Source organism: Rhineura floridana, chromosome 7, assembly GCF_030035675.1.
Source record: "Rhineura floridana isolate rRhiFlo1 chromosome 7, rRhiFlo1.hap2, whole genome shotgun sequence".
In the NCBI taxonomy this organism is placed as follows: Eukaryota; Metazoa; Chordata; class Lepidosauria; order Squamata; family Rhineuridae; genus Rhineura; species Rhineura floridana.
Window position 1 is genome coordinate 51,113,638 of NC_084486.1, and position 16,548 is coordinate 51,130,185.

A 16,548-nucleotide genomic window follows, 5' to 3' on the forward strand; every position below is an offset into this window, starting at 1 on the left:
CAATCACCAATTCTTAACCTAACCTACCTCACAGGGTTGTTGTGAGGATAAAATAGAGAGTAGGAAATTGCCCACCTTGAGTGCCCTGAAATAAAGGTGTGATTAAATGTAATAAATAAATGTTGTCACAAACAGCCCCTGAGATATATTAGGCTGAGAGATACTGACTGTCCCAAGCTGAATGGGGTTTTGAACCTAGATCACCACCAGTCCCAGCCTAACCATTTTACCATGTTAGATTTCCATAGTAGTAGGGAAAGGAGTGAGAAGGCACCATAGTTTATGTGCATTTGTGTGTCTGTGTATTTGGGGAAACTGGCTTGTTTTCAGAATTATTTCTACAGTGAAATGGGCAATCTAGATTGTTTTCATGCAGTTTCCTTTTCTGGGCAGTTTGGTTAACTCTCTGCCAGCAAGGTTTGGTGCTCAGGGGAACAGCAGTTTCAAGGGAGGGAATGCAAAAGATATTCAAGTTTCCTGGAGAGAAACTTAGAGTGAATACAGATTACCATTTACTTACTTACTTGGTTACTTATGTGACCTGCATGCAATCACTTCGTTTTAGCATCTGTCTGAATTTATACAGATGAATAAACTAGCTTGGGATGTATTTTCTCACTTTGAGTCGCATAGCTAGCCATGGCATCCTACCAAATGCTAAGGAGGATATTATGATTTGTTATTATTTTAATGTTTGCCCCCATCTTTCTACCAAAGTATTCAAGGGATGGTTTTTTCCACACCTTGTGAATTCTAGTCACACAGTAAAATGATCTAAGTCAGAGTCAGGTATTTTTAACCTTGCAAATTTCAATGGCCTTCAGCATGTCTGTGTCTACATTGTCCTGCCAAGTGGATATGAGAATCTTACCAAAGTTTAGCACCTGAACAGAAATTTCTGGAAGCAAGCAGTGGTATGTATAGATAGGCTGATATGTAAACATAGATATATGGCATTTAAATAGTGATTTACATATATTATCTAAATATTCCTTACAATGACCCTGGAATGACCCTGAAAGGAATTATAATCCCTGCAGACTGGTCGCAAAAGACTGAAGCTACTTTTTCCCTCTCTCTAAACAGAATCCATATGGTCTATTACGGATTTTAAGTTTACAGATCTCCAGTGCTTACTTGGGATCTCTTTCACAGTTAAGACATAACTTCATCTGTGCTAAGTGATGCTTAAGAATGTAAATAATGTCCTGGTGGATCTAATTGAGGCCCACCCAGTCTAGCATTCTTTGGGAGAATCCTTCAAAACAGCAAGCACTAGGTAGCCCTTCAGAAATCCAGAAAACATGGTATAGTTTCTGTTGGTCCTGTTATGGATAAAAGGCTGAAGCTGAGAGAGAATGGCTTGACTGTTTAAGACCATCTAACAGATTTATGGCTGAGGAGAGATATAAACAAAAAAGACTCCCACACTCATACGTTCAGCTACAACATCTACCACTTCAGTACACCACATCCAGACATACCAGAAGCTGCTGTAGTATTTTCTTTCAGCCTCAAGTCAGGACACTGATTAGTGTTCCATTTCAGGATGGTCATTAGGGGACAGCAGCATCTCTGAAAAAGAGACAGATTCTGCTTCACAAAAAACCATGCATCCTATATTTCCAATTTGTAGCTAACAAATATATTCTCATTGAGAGACGATCATCTGCTATTATCTCCTGGATGTTGTTGTTTTGGGATTAGAGAATGCCAGATTCAATAAAGTGTGACAGCCTTCTGGTGCCTTTAATGATTTATTAATTGCAGCTGACGCTTTTCCAGATAAGAGCCCTTTAATGGGGGCAGGAGCTGAAGTTTGTCCTTCTCTTCAGTGGTCACAGTCCTGTATTGAATCTGGAAGTCCTATTTATTGCTACAACAAGATACTGACCAGTAGGATAGGCTGGAAAAACCCAAGTAGGTCTGGTGGATTGCAGATTTATTTCCTTGGCAGTGAAACAAGAATGATGACAACATATTACTTTGGGGTTTTATGAAGCTGCCAGGTTGTAGCACTGAGCTGTAGAAAGTGCGATCGCAGTCCATTCTGTCCTCCACCACTACCCACACACACACAAAATGCTTCATATTATATTATAAAAGTATGCTTCCTATTATGTCTATGCATGTTCAGTTCATACATAAGAAGGTACCAGTTTCAATCCCAAGAATCTACAGTCTAAAAAGAATTGGGTAACTGGTAATGGGAAAGACCTTTGCTCAAGATCCTGCTGGCAGTCAGAGTACACAATATTGGACTAGATGCCACAAACCAGGAGTGGGGAAATTTTTTCAAACCGAGGGCCACATTCTCATGTGGGCAACCTTCCAGGGGCCACATGCCGGTGATGCACATCACCAGAGGTAAAAGTGGAAAAAAGAACACATGCATTTTACCTTTGCACAGTAGGCATGAGGCATTGTCAGAGCTCAAAGATGCATTCCAGTCAGGCAAAAACACGGGGGTGGGGATAAAGTAGGATAGATGAGAGCTGTGGCTGAGATGGTGGTGTGGCCTGGGGAAAGTCTTGAGGGCCAGATAAAGAGGACTAGAGGGGTACATTTGGCCCCCAGGCCTGAGGTTCCACATCCTTGCCATAAGCCAATGGTTTCCAAGGGCTATTGAAGTGCCCAAGTATTATTCTACCAGTGGAAAGGTTGGCAGATAGGCATCTGATTCCCTAGGTGGTGAAAGCAGGATCATTCCAACAATACCCCTTCATTGTTCTGTAAAGGAATTATTTGGCTGGGTGTGTCAAGCCTATGGGAATGCTCATCATCTTGGTCTCAACAAATGTATGAGTAATAACAATTAACCTGGCCCATATGCTTAGAAAAGCCTAAATGACACCATTTACCTCCAGACAGATAAGAGAAAAACCAACTCATTTGAAATGTGGTGTTGGAGGAGAGCTTTGCAAATTCCATGGACTGCAAAAAAGACAAATAATTGGGTGTTAGAACAAATTAAATCAGAACTGTCACTAGAAGCTAAAATGATGAAACTGAGGTTATCACACTTTGGACACATCATGAGAAGACATGATTCGCTAGAAAAGACAATAATGCTGGGAAAAACAGAAGGGAGTAGAAAGAGAGGAAGGCCAAACAAGAGATGGATTGATTCCATAAAGGAAGCCACAGACCTGCACTTACAAAATCTTGACCTCCAGACAAAAAGATACTTTGTCCAAATTTGTATTCTTTATTATGGACCTCACCCTAACACATCTGCTCTCTAAATAAAGATTAGACAAATGGAGGTTGTTCAGAGTCACCAGATTGCCATGCAACTGGTTGGAAAGGAATTTCCCCTCAGGTCAGTGTAACATGGGGGTGGGGCAAACTGATTGATTAATATTGCTTAGGGTTTGCTCAGATAGGTAAGGTTTGCTTAAGTCTGGCAGCTAATGTATTTGAACTTTCAAACTGTTTTCCTGCCCCCCCAACAAAACTGGCTAGTGTCATTTTTCTTTTCTTTCCTCTCATCTTCCTGCCCCTCATCCCAACATAGCATAACTCACTTTAGTTGTCTTATCCCATCTAAGACCACCAGATTCCTTATGCTCCATATCAATCACTGAGATCTTCCAATGGAGCACTCTTGGTGGTTCCTCATGCCCTGAGGTTCAGCTAGCTGTTACTGGGAGCGGAGCCTTTCATGTGGCAGGCCCTGCCCTGTGGGACTCCTTGCAGACAGCAGCTCAACAGGAGTTATCCCTACTTTTTTTCAGACATGCCTTAAGAATGTGAATTTTTTTTTGCTTGATACTTTATGGATGCTTTTACTGTTATGTTTGTAGCTCTGTGTTTTTATGTTGTACGCTGCCTTGTTATATTTTCTATAGAAAATATCAAAATAAAGATGGGCTCCTACTGGGACAGCGGGTGGGGTGTAAATCTAATAAATAAATAAACAAACAAACAAACAAACAAATAAATAAATAAAAACAGTCAACTTTCTGTAGTCACCACACTTCCTGCTTGGCATATGACAGGTTTGTATACACACACCAATGTGCAGATCAGCTTATAACTGGTGTGTGTATAGAAATCTGTCATATGCCAAGCAGGAAGCATGGTGACTACAGAAAGGTGATTGTTATTTATTTATTTATTATACTTCAGGTGCTTGTAGTGGTGAAGTAGGTGTACTGGAAATATGCAAAGTAAGGCAGAGGAACAAAGCGGGTAAAATGATAGACAAGCCACAAAGACATGCTGTGATCTGGACACAGCCTTAGAAACAAAATGCCACCTATTGGACAAAGTACAGCATTGCAAATGGATGCACTGCATTGTTAACCCCAGGCTGAGCGTAAGCCACATACAACATAATTGGCAAATAGACACACACAGCCCCGGCTGAACTAATATTTGTGCTTGGCAGCGTGGCGCCTTTCACTATTGTGGTCAAACTCGCCTTAGTGAAATATTACCCCAGACTCATTCCCTGTTTATTTTTAACTTCACTTTCTACAAATTAATTACTCATCCATCACAAAGAGAGTGAGCCCAGCACATTAATCTTCAGCACATTCTGGTGACTTAGATGAGGGGACTCCTCTCACTCCTCAGATGTTGTCAGGATTTGATGGACACATGGGTTGTCTAAAACCAGAGAGGAGATGAGCAACATGAGTTGTATTCATCCAAGTCCTACCCAAAGCAGTCCCATTAAAATTAATGAACCTAAGTGTAGTGGTTAAGGTGATGGACTATGACCTGGGAGACCAGGGTTCAAATCCCCACACAGCCATGAAGCTCACTGGGTGACCTTGGGCCAGTTACTGTCTCTCAGCCTCAGAGGGAGGCAATGGTAACCCCCCTCTGAATACTGCTTACCATGAAAACCCTATTCACAGGGTCGCCATAAGTTGGGATCGACTTGAAGGCAGTCCATTTCCATTTCCAAGTTAGTCATGTCTATTAACGTCAGTGGGTCTACTCTGAGTAGGGCTAGCATTGAATACTACTCTATGTTCCATAGCACATAATAGAAGAATATCATAAAGACTTCTTGCCAGTTATTACTGCCAAGTCAATGTTTTTATACCTTACATTTTCACTGTCTAGGATGTTTAGACAGAGCAAAAGACTTGACCCACAATTTAATACAGTTAAGCACACTCATGCTCCATTTATTTCAGTGAGGCTTGAACATGGATAGCTCTGCACTGGATCATTAACTTTGCCATGTAAATTGATATAAATGCCTTGCAATGCATATCTGCTCAGAAGTTAACCACATTGAGCTCAATCTGATTTGCAGCCACGTAAGTGGGTATATATGAGGCTGCAGCCTAAGTCCACTCTGCTCCCTCCCTGTTTGTTTTCCGGAGACTTCTGAAAACGATCTTGTTCTGGAGAGCCTTTGGGAGGGACTGAAGGTAGAGCCTGACATGGATTTCATGCCTTCTACATTAAATTTTACCTTTGTAGTCCCTTTAGTACCACTCCCTATATATATATATATGTATGTGTGTGTGTGTGTATTGTATTTTATGTATTTTAATTGTATTTTATGCATTTTAATTTATTTTAATGTTTTTGTGATTTTACTGTTTACAATTTTATTATGTACATGTTTGATTTTATTTTTATCAGCTGCCCTGAGCGCCCTATTATAGGGTAAAAGGGAGAGATAGAAATATTTTAAAATAAATTAATCAATAAATAAAACCTACTGAACACAGTGGGATTTACTTCTCTCATCCAGAATGCGGGTCCCAAGGTGGATTACATACATTAAAAAATATAAAGCACACAGAAAACCATACAAAAATTTTAAAATACATAAACATACCAATTGCCATACATAAACAAATCCATAAAATCCACATCTAGGATAGTACTGAAAACAGCAAACTAAGGGGAAGAAACCTAGATTAACTGAAATAATGAAAATGTGAGACGGGGGGTAATTCATATCTTACAGAGAATCTGCTGATTATCCTTTTTATCGCTAGGGTGGTGTTGAGATCAATGGTCTTTAACTTATGGGCCCACATGTACAAAACTGGATTATGCCCTGAGCTAAAGTGGGTCACACCAGTGGTCACTTTTTTCTTCAAATATTTTTTAGTGAAGGAGGATGAGAGAATGAGAGAAGTGGGGAGAAGGAAGGTGGAAGACAGAAGGAGAAAAGGTGAGAGGGGAAAAATGAAAATAGGCAAAAATAAAATTAAGAATTGAAATTAAAAAGAGTAAAGGTTGGGAGCTAAAGTTAGGTTCCAAACTTGAAGTGGTCTAGCTACTTGGTCTAGACCTTTTGAACAGCATTTAGAGGTGGAACTCATTTGGGTAGTTTTTGTGAAAGGAAGTCAATCCACACTTGCATGTTTGTCATTTGATTATCGCACCATTAAGTGGTAACTTGCATTTGTGATGGCCTATTTACACATACAACACATCTAGAACTTTCATATCACTTCACCTCTCCTCAAACACAATGCTTAAGGATCTTTTTTTTCTACCCTAAGGTAGGATACAATGAAACTGCTTCCCAGCATCTTATTGTATGATGTGCATTTACTCATCAAATTTCAAGGAGTTTCCTAGGCTAGTTTAGGTAGATATATTTAATCTATCTATGTAGTCAATTTAGTTACAGACACACCTTTTTGCCCTGGCCTTTGTGACACCTGAGGTATATATTTTAAGATCCACTCTATTCTCTTGGCTGTAGTTTAACAACATAGCTATGGTTGGGTCAAGTCAGGTTTAGCCAGGTCCAGATCATCCTAGGTCAGATTGGGACCAATTCAAATCCTACCTAACCATCATAGACATAACTTAAACCAGGCATGGGGAACCTTTGGCCCTCCAGATGTTGCTGAAATACATTTCCCATCAGCCCCAGCAAGCATGGCCAGGGACGATGGGAATTGTAGTTCAGCAACATCTGGAGGGCCAAAGGTTCCCCACACCTAACACAGAAAAACCTTACACTGTGCTGGTTGGTAACCAACTGTTTTAATCCAAGGATTGGTTATATCAGGGAGGTGGAAACTGGGGTTATTCAGATGTGACTACAACTTCCATCAGCTCCATCCAGCATGGGCAATGGTCAGGGACAGTGGAGTTGCAGTCTAAAAATATCTGGTCTACATATACTTCTTGGATAAACAAAAGTAAAGCTTCTCCATGGTAGGAAGTAACTTAACTCAAGCCTTCACTGTTTAAAAAAGGCTAGAGGACATGTAGGCCAGCGTACCAGAGGGGAATGCTTAGGATGTTTCTGATGCTATAAACAGATTGTCTGAAGATGCTCCCTAGTGCTGATATTTGTATTTGAACCATTCTTGTGTTAGAAAGTAGAGTGTGATTAATACCAGTAAAAAAATAATTTTGCTCTTCATATTGAAGGATTTATTCTAACAATGGAACATCAGGACATACTTTTTAACATCCTGGATATGGTTCAATGTATCTTTAATTGATTTCTACAAAACTGAAAATACAAAAAAAAAGGATTGTGGTGCATTAAAAGACTAACAGATTTATTGGTGCATAAGCTTTCATAGAAAGTCCCAATAAATCATATCTTTCAAATGTGCCATGACTCTCTTTATGTTTGATATGACAGATGCTCAGGGTTGCTTCTCTGGAATTTCACTATTCAAAACTACAGAGGCACTCCAGTACCACCTTCTGGAAGAATGAGTAATTACAAAGTACCAGGGAAGGGGGAAAGCACTTGGTACTATACTATACTCATTTGTCTTTCTGGTGTTTTTTTTTTAACTTTCCAAACAGAAGTTACTTTGAAATAATTTCTTCTTCTTCTATGGTTCTAGTGTCACTTTTTTCTTCTGTAGCTTTTATCCTATTCTCATCCATTTCTACCATTTTATGCATTAATTCACCAAGTACCTTAGTGGAAGTGCTGGTTTTCTTACTATATTATCATCTGCTGATAAACTGTTGTGGCTTATGTTTACACGTTTGGCATGTTTCCTCTCCTCTTTTTTTACATTAAAGGCTCCATAAAGTAGGGAAGTAATGAGAAGGTGAAATTCAGTTAAGACAAAAGTGAAGTATTAAATATATAAATAACAACAGAAGCAACTTGAGGATTTAAAAGCTTGGTAGTAACATTTCCAAGAGTTTTAATTGACATGTGTCATCAATGCAACACTTGGAATCAACAGCCATTGCCACCATTCACCATGTTCAAGCCAGAGTAGTCCCACTGGATACTGGATATAGGCCTGGGTTCAAATGTTTGCTGAGCCATAGATTCTGGAGATCTTGATCAAGCCACATTCTCAGATCTTAGTTAATCACTTATCCATCATAGTAAAATAAATTAGAAACCCCAAATCAAGCCATTTAAAAAATACAAAATACATATCCCAATCCAGCAAGGCTTTTGTTCATGGATAACCTTTGGGACTGTATAATTTTCACACATCAAGGATGTTGCAAGCATACTGGATGGATCACCACCAGTACCAATTTCTTTGTAGCACTTTAAGCTCCAACAGCACTAATGGGGGCAGGATGAAACTGAGAATATATACTCAGAACGAGAGATTGATCCCAAACCCCATCATTTATCACTTATAACTAAATGAGTCATTCTAGATCAGACACAATATCTCAAGTACGTGTTTTACATTCAGAATTATCTATGTTCAGTCCTTGCCAAAGGATCTCAGGTAGCCAAACACGGAAATACTCCTGAAAGAGACCTTGAAGACCTGCTGGCCTTCAGAGTAGACAATACTGATCTAGATGGACAAGTGGTCTGGCTTAGTATAACATAGCTGTTCTCAACTTTCACATCACCTCAGTCAAAACACTTTTCAGTGAAGACCATTATACATTCAGTTGTGAGTCCCCAAACAATGTGCGAAACAGTCTGTAACATTTATTATTTATTTGAGACATTTATATACTGCTTAATCCAGGGTCTGCAACCTGGTGCCCCTGGGGACCAGAGCACCCACAAAGGTCCCCAGGCAGATTCTGAGCTTTCTTTCTTTTTTTAAAAGCAAGTCTCTAGCCCTCCTAGAAAGAAAGTTATAAGCAAAATGTGCAGGTACCCTTCTAAGTGATTTCTGTGAACTAAGCCAGCTTGTCTGCTCCAGCATGCCAGTGTTTTCAGCCAATGAGTGAAGTTAACTTACAGTACGATGGTATACATGCCTACTTCAGAAGTAAGCCTCTGTCTTTAATGGGGCTTACTCCCAGGAAAGTTGGTACAGAATGGCTGCCTAGGCTTTGGTTTTGGAGAAAACAGGGTTCTTGTGCCTTTAAGTGCTGTATCTCCACAATCGGGACCAGCAGGTCACAGCTGACTTCCCATGGTAAACATAAAGTTGGCCATGGGGAACAACAGTAATGACTGTACTCTCTCCAATTTTGTTTTATGCCGTGCCCCCTGGCAGCCATTTTGTTATGCCACGCACATCCCCGGCAGTTATTTTGTGACTAGTGCCAACAGCTTTCTCTCAAAATTTGAAATGCATGTCCATAAAGATTGGCAACCTCTGGCTTCATCATTAGCATTTGTAAGTGGTGTGCAAAAAAAATGAACCATACAGAAAATAAAACAATGAAAATTCATAATAAAACCAGGCACTCCCTTAAAATGCTACTGGAACAAGAAAGTCTTAGTCATGCTCCTGAAGTTCAATAAGGAGGGTATCTTTCTAATCTCAATTGGGGGGAAGTTCCTCAGGCTTGGGCCCACAAAACTGAATGCAGTATCTTCCACAAAACACATCATTTTATTGGGGATGAGGAAAAAATGACTGATGATTCAGTACTTCAGTCTAATAAGGTTTAGTTTTGTGTTTTAAACAATGACAAATTGAAATGTCATTTTCAAAGGCACATCAAATAAAAATGTCCTTTAAAAAAATTCAAGCAATATGAAGTGTTGTGTTTAAAAATGAAGCAGAACCTTCAATAGGAATAACACTAAGGCAACAAAGGTAATACAAATCAGTCATTTATTTTCATGTCATATCTTAAAAAACAAAAATACTGTGCTTCAAAATCTTTGTTACTTTACATATTGGCTGCTTCATATAGAAATAAATTATAAATAAACAAACAAAAAGCCAGTTAAATATTGGATTGGCAAGACAGATTTCAGCAACAGAACCTCAAAGACATTTCAAATATTCAAGCAGCATAGAAATACAATAGCATATATGACATAAGTATAGGGCATTCTTAAGCAAAACAATTATTTTACACTGTAGTTAATTTAATGAGAAGCAAAGCTTGATAAACTATGAGACACATTTGTTAACTTTTGGCAATGATGGCTTAAATTCTTTCATATGGAATTTTCAACTGCAAAAGATAGATTTAACTGAATTAAAATTTCTTCACATACACACATTCAGAAAAAACAATTTACTTAAATGCAATAGGAAAATGGTTAATAAGCAAGTATAATTAATATTTTAAAAGATTTCTTGCATCACACCTTTTCATTTTGTTGCAGTACGAAAACTGTCTTTTTGTAGGTGGTAATACATGAAAATATGATAAATATTTAAAGCAAAATTACATGCACACACACAAAATAGTTAAATCAAAATAACACACACAAGAAATGCAAGGTAGTTTCAAGACTTTGTACAAATAGCTCAAGGAACCAAAGTTTATTCTGACATCAATAATCAAGGAAATATATTTACCTTCAAGCTGAGGGAATGCAAGGAAAACAGTATTCACTAAGCAAGACCAACTGAGGTTAAATAACAGAAGAAATCAGTGTTTGTTAACTGCAGAGCAGGTTTTGTTCTCAACCACTCATACAGGAGATGAGGGCAGGCCCAGGATCACCCTCTTTATAATATTGTTAAACTTGTTGGGGTTCCTTTCTGTTGGAATATGTGGTTGAACTCCAACTTGTGGGTTGAGGCTGCATGGGGTTAAAAGGATAGCTAGAGAGGAGACCTTCTGGTTGCTAGGCTATACCTGTCCTTTGATCTCCTGCTGTCTCTTCCTTCCTGCTAGACTGATATGCATAGGATGTTGATCACATCTCCTTCCCTCCTTCCTTCTTCTTCTTGCTCTTGTGAGGGAGACCAGACATATTTCTTTGTCTCTCACTCTCCTCCAAGCATGAGGGCAAACACTAGGCCTAATGTTTGCATCTCCAACTTAGCTAGTTAGTTAGATATAGGACTCTTTCCTATCAAGTATGTACTTCCAGAATAGTTATTTCTTATTTTAAAGCTTAAAGTCTCTGTCTGACTAATTTGCAGGGAAGGTATAATCTTAGCAAAAATTCAAACACACATATAGGCTCACTCAGAAATCTCCATTCCCAGTATCGCTACTCTCTGACACTTTCTTGGGCCTGACTCTGGATATGTACACATACCTTTTTAAGCATGGGGTCCATATAAGCAGGGAAGAGCTTGCTAAGCCTTGACTGGTCTAGACCTATGATGTGGAACCTGTTGCCCTCGAGATGTTGCTGGACTACAGCTCCCATCATCCCTGATAGGCCATGCTGACTAGAGCTGATGGGAGTTGGAGTCAAACAACATCTAAAAGGCCAAAGGTTTCCCACCTCAGGGGAAGGGTGTGTAAGTTTAAGCCTTTGGGACATCATCTAGTTCCAGGGTTGCATAAGTGAGTATATAGCTTGGTACCCTAGTATACGTACTCAGAACAGGGCAGAGTCAGTGGTGAATTATTATTTATTTAAGCTATATTTATATACCACTTACTGTAGTTTCCACGGGTTGGAATTCTTGTCTGATTAGGCTTGGTAAACTTAATCTCAGCTTTTTCATTGAGATGTTACTGACAGAAAGAAGGTCCCATATGGCTTACCAGCCTATAACCTTTTTTTGAGGAAACAGTTAACTGTAGCTGTTATGATTGTATAAGGATCTTGAAGGAAAAGGAAAAGTGTCCATGGAAAGGCATGTCACTTCTGTCATTCAATGGTCTGGCCCAAATGCAGGGAGGAGTGTGGAGCAGGGAAGAGGGAAAGAGAGGGAAATCCAAGGCTGTACTGTACACTCAATGTGATAGGGACAAGCCAGTATCATTCTATAAAAACAGAAGCAATACTGATCTACTTTACTTACAGGAATGCACTCACTTTGAGCATTGTAAAGTATTATATAAATGCTAAGCATTGTTATTATTATAGCCATAGGTATTCCTAGAGTAATGTGACGAGGACATTCATGTAGTGGTATGTTCTATTCACAGCAAAACATGTACTGGGCTTTAAAAGCATTATCACTGATGCCTTCTCACTTTTGATTGGCACTGTGACTCTTTGACTGCCAAAGACATAGGGCCATCCAGTTAACACTGGCACCTAGCACTTGGATGAGATATTCAAGAACTTCAAAGAATTTAAGAAGTTCAGGTATGAAAGGGAAAGTTCAAGGAATTTGAGCAATCCAAGTACAAGGGGGGGAATTATACATGCATGGCCAGTCCTAGTTTCTAACTATTACAGTCGTTTGTGACATTAAGTGAGAGGCAGTTGGCAGTGAAGTCCAATTCAATGTACTTAGTTGATCTGGCATTCTACATTAAGATGGATGGGTTTGTGGATACAGAGGCTGGAGTATAAAATGCAAAGAAAATTGCACAGTTGATTGGATTAGGCTCTCCTAGGTGCTCTGCGACTCTCAAATTACTCATAGGGTTCTATGGAAGAAGCAATGGCTAATCCCAATTTTGAAAACAAAGTCTAGCAGTTACCAAGATCTCCAGCTTTAAGCACAAAACACACAACCTTCTTTATAAAGAGGACAAAATAAAGAGAAACACAACAGTTTTATATTAAGCAAACTTGGAGAATAATCTTAGGTAGGTGTTCAAGGGGGAAGAACAACTGAAGTCAAATTGGGTAGCATCACCCAGTGGCTGGAGGGCTTTTAATCTATATTTTGATAATTTTATTGTGCCTGTTTTTATCTCTATTTTTAAAAATTTGTAAAAAGAGTCTAGGAGGTTGTCATACTTTGGACACATAATGAGAAGACATGATTCACTAGAAAAGACAATAATGCTGGGAAAAACAGAAGGGAGTAGAAAAAGAGGAAGACCAAACAAGAGATGGATTGATTCCATAATGGAAGCCACAGACCTGAACTTACAAGATCTGAACAGAGTGGTTCATGGCAGTTGCTAATGGACATTGCTGTTTCATAGGGTTGCCATAAGTCGTAATCGACTTGAAGGCACATAACAACAACAAGGAAAGCGTGTGTAAACATTCATTTTTAAGAGGTTTAAGGTCCTTACTTAAAGGCTGAGGATGAAGTCCAGAACTAGTGGCACCAACTGAGCACAAAAATCTGAGAAAAACTGACTGGAAAACCAGCCTCCCTGTGCTGCCTCCCTCAGCACAGACCAAACCAATCTTTAACATTTTCCAATGGTGGTCATACCATGACTAGTGGATTGTCACTTTATCACAAAGCAGAAGCAGGCCTTCTCTGTGATAGCAGCGCCCACCCTCTGCAGTGCTCTCCCTCAGGTAATCTGTGAGGTGGAGACAGTAATGACCTTTAAACACCACTTAAAAATTATGTTTTACCCAAGCTTCCCTGGACTCTGGCTCTAATTTTTTGTTTTGCACACTGCTCAGTTCTGTTCATTTTATTTATTTATTTAGCAAGATTTAGCTACTTCTCAATCAAAAGATATCTCTAAGCGATTTACATAAAACTGTATAGAATATTCATTAAAAATAGAGACAAAAACAGGCACAGTAAAATTGTCAAAACTTTAAAAAACAAATATACATAATAAAATTACACTACTGGATAGGCTTGCCTAAACAAATACATTTCAAAAGCATTGAAAACAGTACACTGAAGGTTCCTGCCTCATATTAATAGGCAGGGCGTTTCAGGGAATAGGTCCTAACACACCAAAATATCAATTTCTCAGAATGTAAATGCTTGTTTCTAGATTTGTGGTTGTGAAAGTAACATCCCAAAAAGCTATAATGAACAAGGCATAATAAGCCTTGCATGCATTATTAATTCAGTAGCAATGGATTAATATCCCATCTCTTATTTTGAACACAGGTCAAATTTATTCTGCAGGGCAAGGTTACATAATATTCTGCACCTTCCATCTGGAAGCATAACAATAAAAATATATAAATAAAAGAGAGATGCATTTCTTTTATGTATAATACATAAGTGCATGTGAACAGACGATATTAACCTAAGTATCTGGGGGGGAAATAATTTCCAGTGTGAAGAAAGTCCTTGATAGTGAAGATCTTGGCAAACAATCCCGGGGGGGAAATTAAGAGCCATGTGCATAAGCATGCACACACATACACAAACAAACATGTTACATTGATTTCAGGTACTTGACACTTAATGTTTGCCCATGAACATTATCATGGTGAAAAAAGTGTCATTTATGAGGGGAAATAAAGAATTCCAAGAAAATTCTAACCTTCTGAATCTTCAGAACAACTATCCTAAGCAGCAGCAGCTTGCACTGTGACTTTGATCTAGATGAGGAGGGTCCAGACAGGTCAGTTGGACCAGTGGCACTGGAAAAGAGGTGCTGGATACCAACCCATGCCCCAGCATCAATCCTGAGCCTGTCAACCGTGGATGTTTTGAGCTAGGAATTCCTGAACTGGAACCTCCAGAGATAGTAACCCTGAATCTGCACCCCTCGCCACAAGGAACTGGCCTTCTGCATGATGGACCCTCATGCAGCCCTAAGTTTGTCAGTCAGCGCAGGCAATGAATCCAGGCAATTAATGGAGAAGAGACGGATTTCTAGGCTCCAGGCCAGAGGACTCCCTTTAAGTACTCCCAATCCTTTGGGAAGGAGCAGAGCTGGAAGAGGTGATCTGGCCGTTAGGATAAAAGGCACCAGTTTGATCTCATACATCATCCGAACAAGTTGTTCAGTTGAAGCTCTCTGAGGTTCTGCAACTCTGGCCTGCCTTACTGCATCATGCCCCATGGGCACTCAAGGTCAGGATTGGACACACTCACTCTTCCCCATTTGGCCATGTGATGATATTGAAAAATGGAAATGGCCTGCCTTCAAGTCGATTCCGACTTATGGCGACCCTATGAATAGGGTTTTCATGGTAAGCAGTATTCAGAGGGGGTTTACCATTGCCTTCCTCTGAGCCTGAGAGGCAGTGACTGGCCCAAGGTCACCCAGTGAGTTTCATGGCTGTGTGGGGATTCAAACCCTGGTCTCCCAGATCGTAGTCCAACACCTTAACCACTAAACCACACTGGCTCTCTACACCACACTGGCTCTCTGTGATGATATTAGTGAGGGCAAATCCACTGCCTTCATGGAACGGGAACAGGAAAAATATCCCTGTTAATGAAGTATCCGGGCTAATTATCCATATTTTGCCATGCTGTGGCTGCACTGCAGTGTGGCAAATCAGGGAGTGTTGTCTAGTTGGCTTGTTAACAGAGATACGTTCCTGTCCTCCCATACCCCAAAAATCCATTCAGAGCAAAGGATGTCCTGAAAAAAACACTTCCACCCCCTTTTGTAAGGTCCTTTGAAAGAAATCACCAAAGGGGAGGCTCTTTTAATGGCTTGTGTGAGCTCTTAGCAGAAAGCATCAAAATGCCTTTTTGGCACTCATTTCAGGTGAAACCTTGACTAAAATTACTTCTTCAATAGGTTCTGAAAGCAGAATAGGGCCAATTCAAATAATAGGGAAAATATAAGTTCTCATTATCTGGAAAAAAATTAGTTTACATAATTACAAGCCTTACAGATGGTATAATGTCCTTCCCCACTCCATGTTTAGCACCTCTGCCTCATTCTACGATAGAAATAATTCATACTTCAAGAGATCAATTCATATGTTTAAAACTAAAGGAAAAATAAAAGCAGGCATCAACCAAAAAGACAATAAATACTCAGATTTGATTATAAATATAGACTTCATATTCTCCAATAAAAAAATTAAAAGAAAACAATATAAGGTCTCAATATTAAATTTCTTTATATGGCATGCAGCTTTGACAAATTCGTTTGAGGACAACTTGCTATTAGACCAGTTTAGCAAAAGGTAAATTACGTTAACCTTGAAATGTTAAAGAAGAAATATAAACAGTTATTGAAACATTGCTTTCATCCTGTGCAATGTGTCCTGGATTTTTCGGGACTGCTTTTCAGGTGGTATCTGGTAAAAATTGGCATAGTTGTCAGCTGCTAAGGCAGAAATGTCTGCTTCACTAAAAGATGCTATTCTTTGTCTTAAGAAAGATTGCAGTTGGTGATCTGGAGGGAACCGGTACGGATTTTCTTGAAATGCATGAACTTGGCTCACAACTTTTGCAATGTTTCTTAAACGAGAAGAGATGTAAGAAATCAGTTAGTCTTCCAGCTGATAAAGTGTAGAAAGACTCAAGCTTATATATTTAAAAATGTTTTTGGAAGACACACACAAGGCATTCTAACAATAAAATCAAACCAAGTCAACTCTTTTTACCTTTAACAAGATGCCAAAATACTGAATGTACGTCTAAGTTTTCCATTGTTCTATATGACTTTGCAAGACTGCGTTGTTTTGAAAAGAACTTT

General features: G+C 39.2%; 1 protein-coding gene across 5 annotated transcripts in view; it reads right to left on the minus strand.

Annotated features, from left to right (window-relative positions):
- Positions 1 to 13,718: 13,718 nt before the first annotated feature.
- Positions 13,719 to 16,548, minus strand: part of KNDC1 (kinase non-catalytic C-lobe domain containing 1) — a 104,108-nt gene continuing 101,278 nt past the window's right edge. For all 5 annotated transcript variants that reach the window (XM_061635588.1, XM_061635590.1, XM_061635589.1 and 2 more), the window contains one exon: positions 13,719 to 16,310. In XM_061635588.1, the coding sequence (XP_061491572.1) occupies positions 16,079 to 16,310 (232 nt within the window). In that variant the 3' untranslated portion in view covers positions 13,719 to 16,078. The remainder of the gene's footprint in view (positions 16,311 to 16,548) is intronic.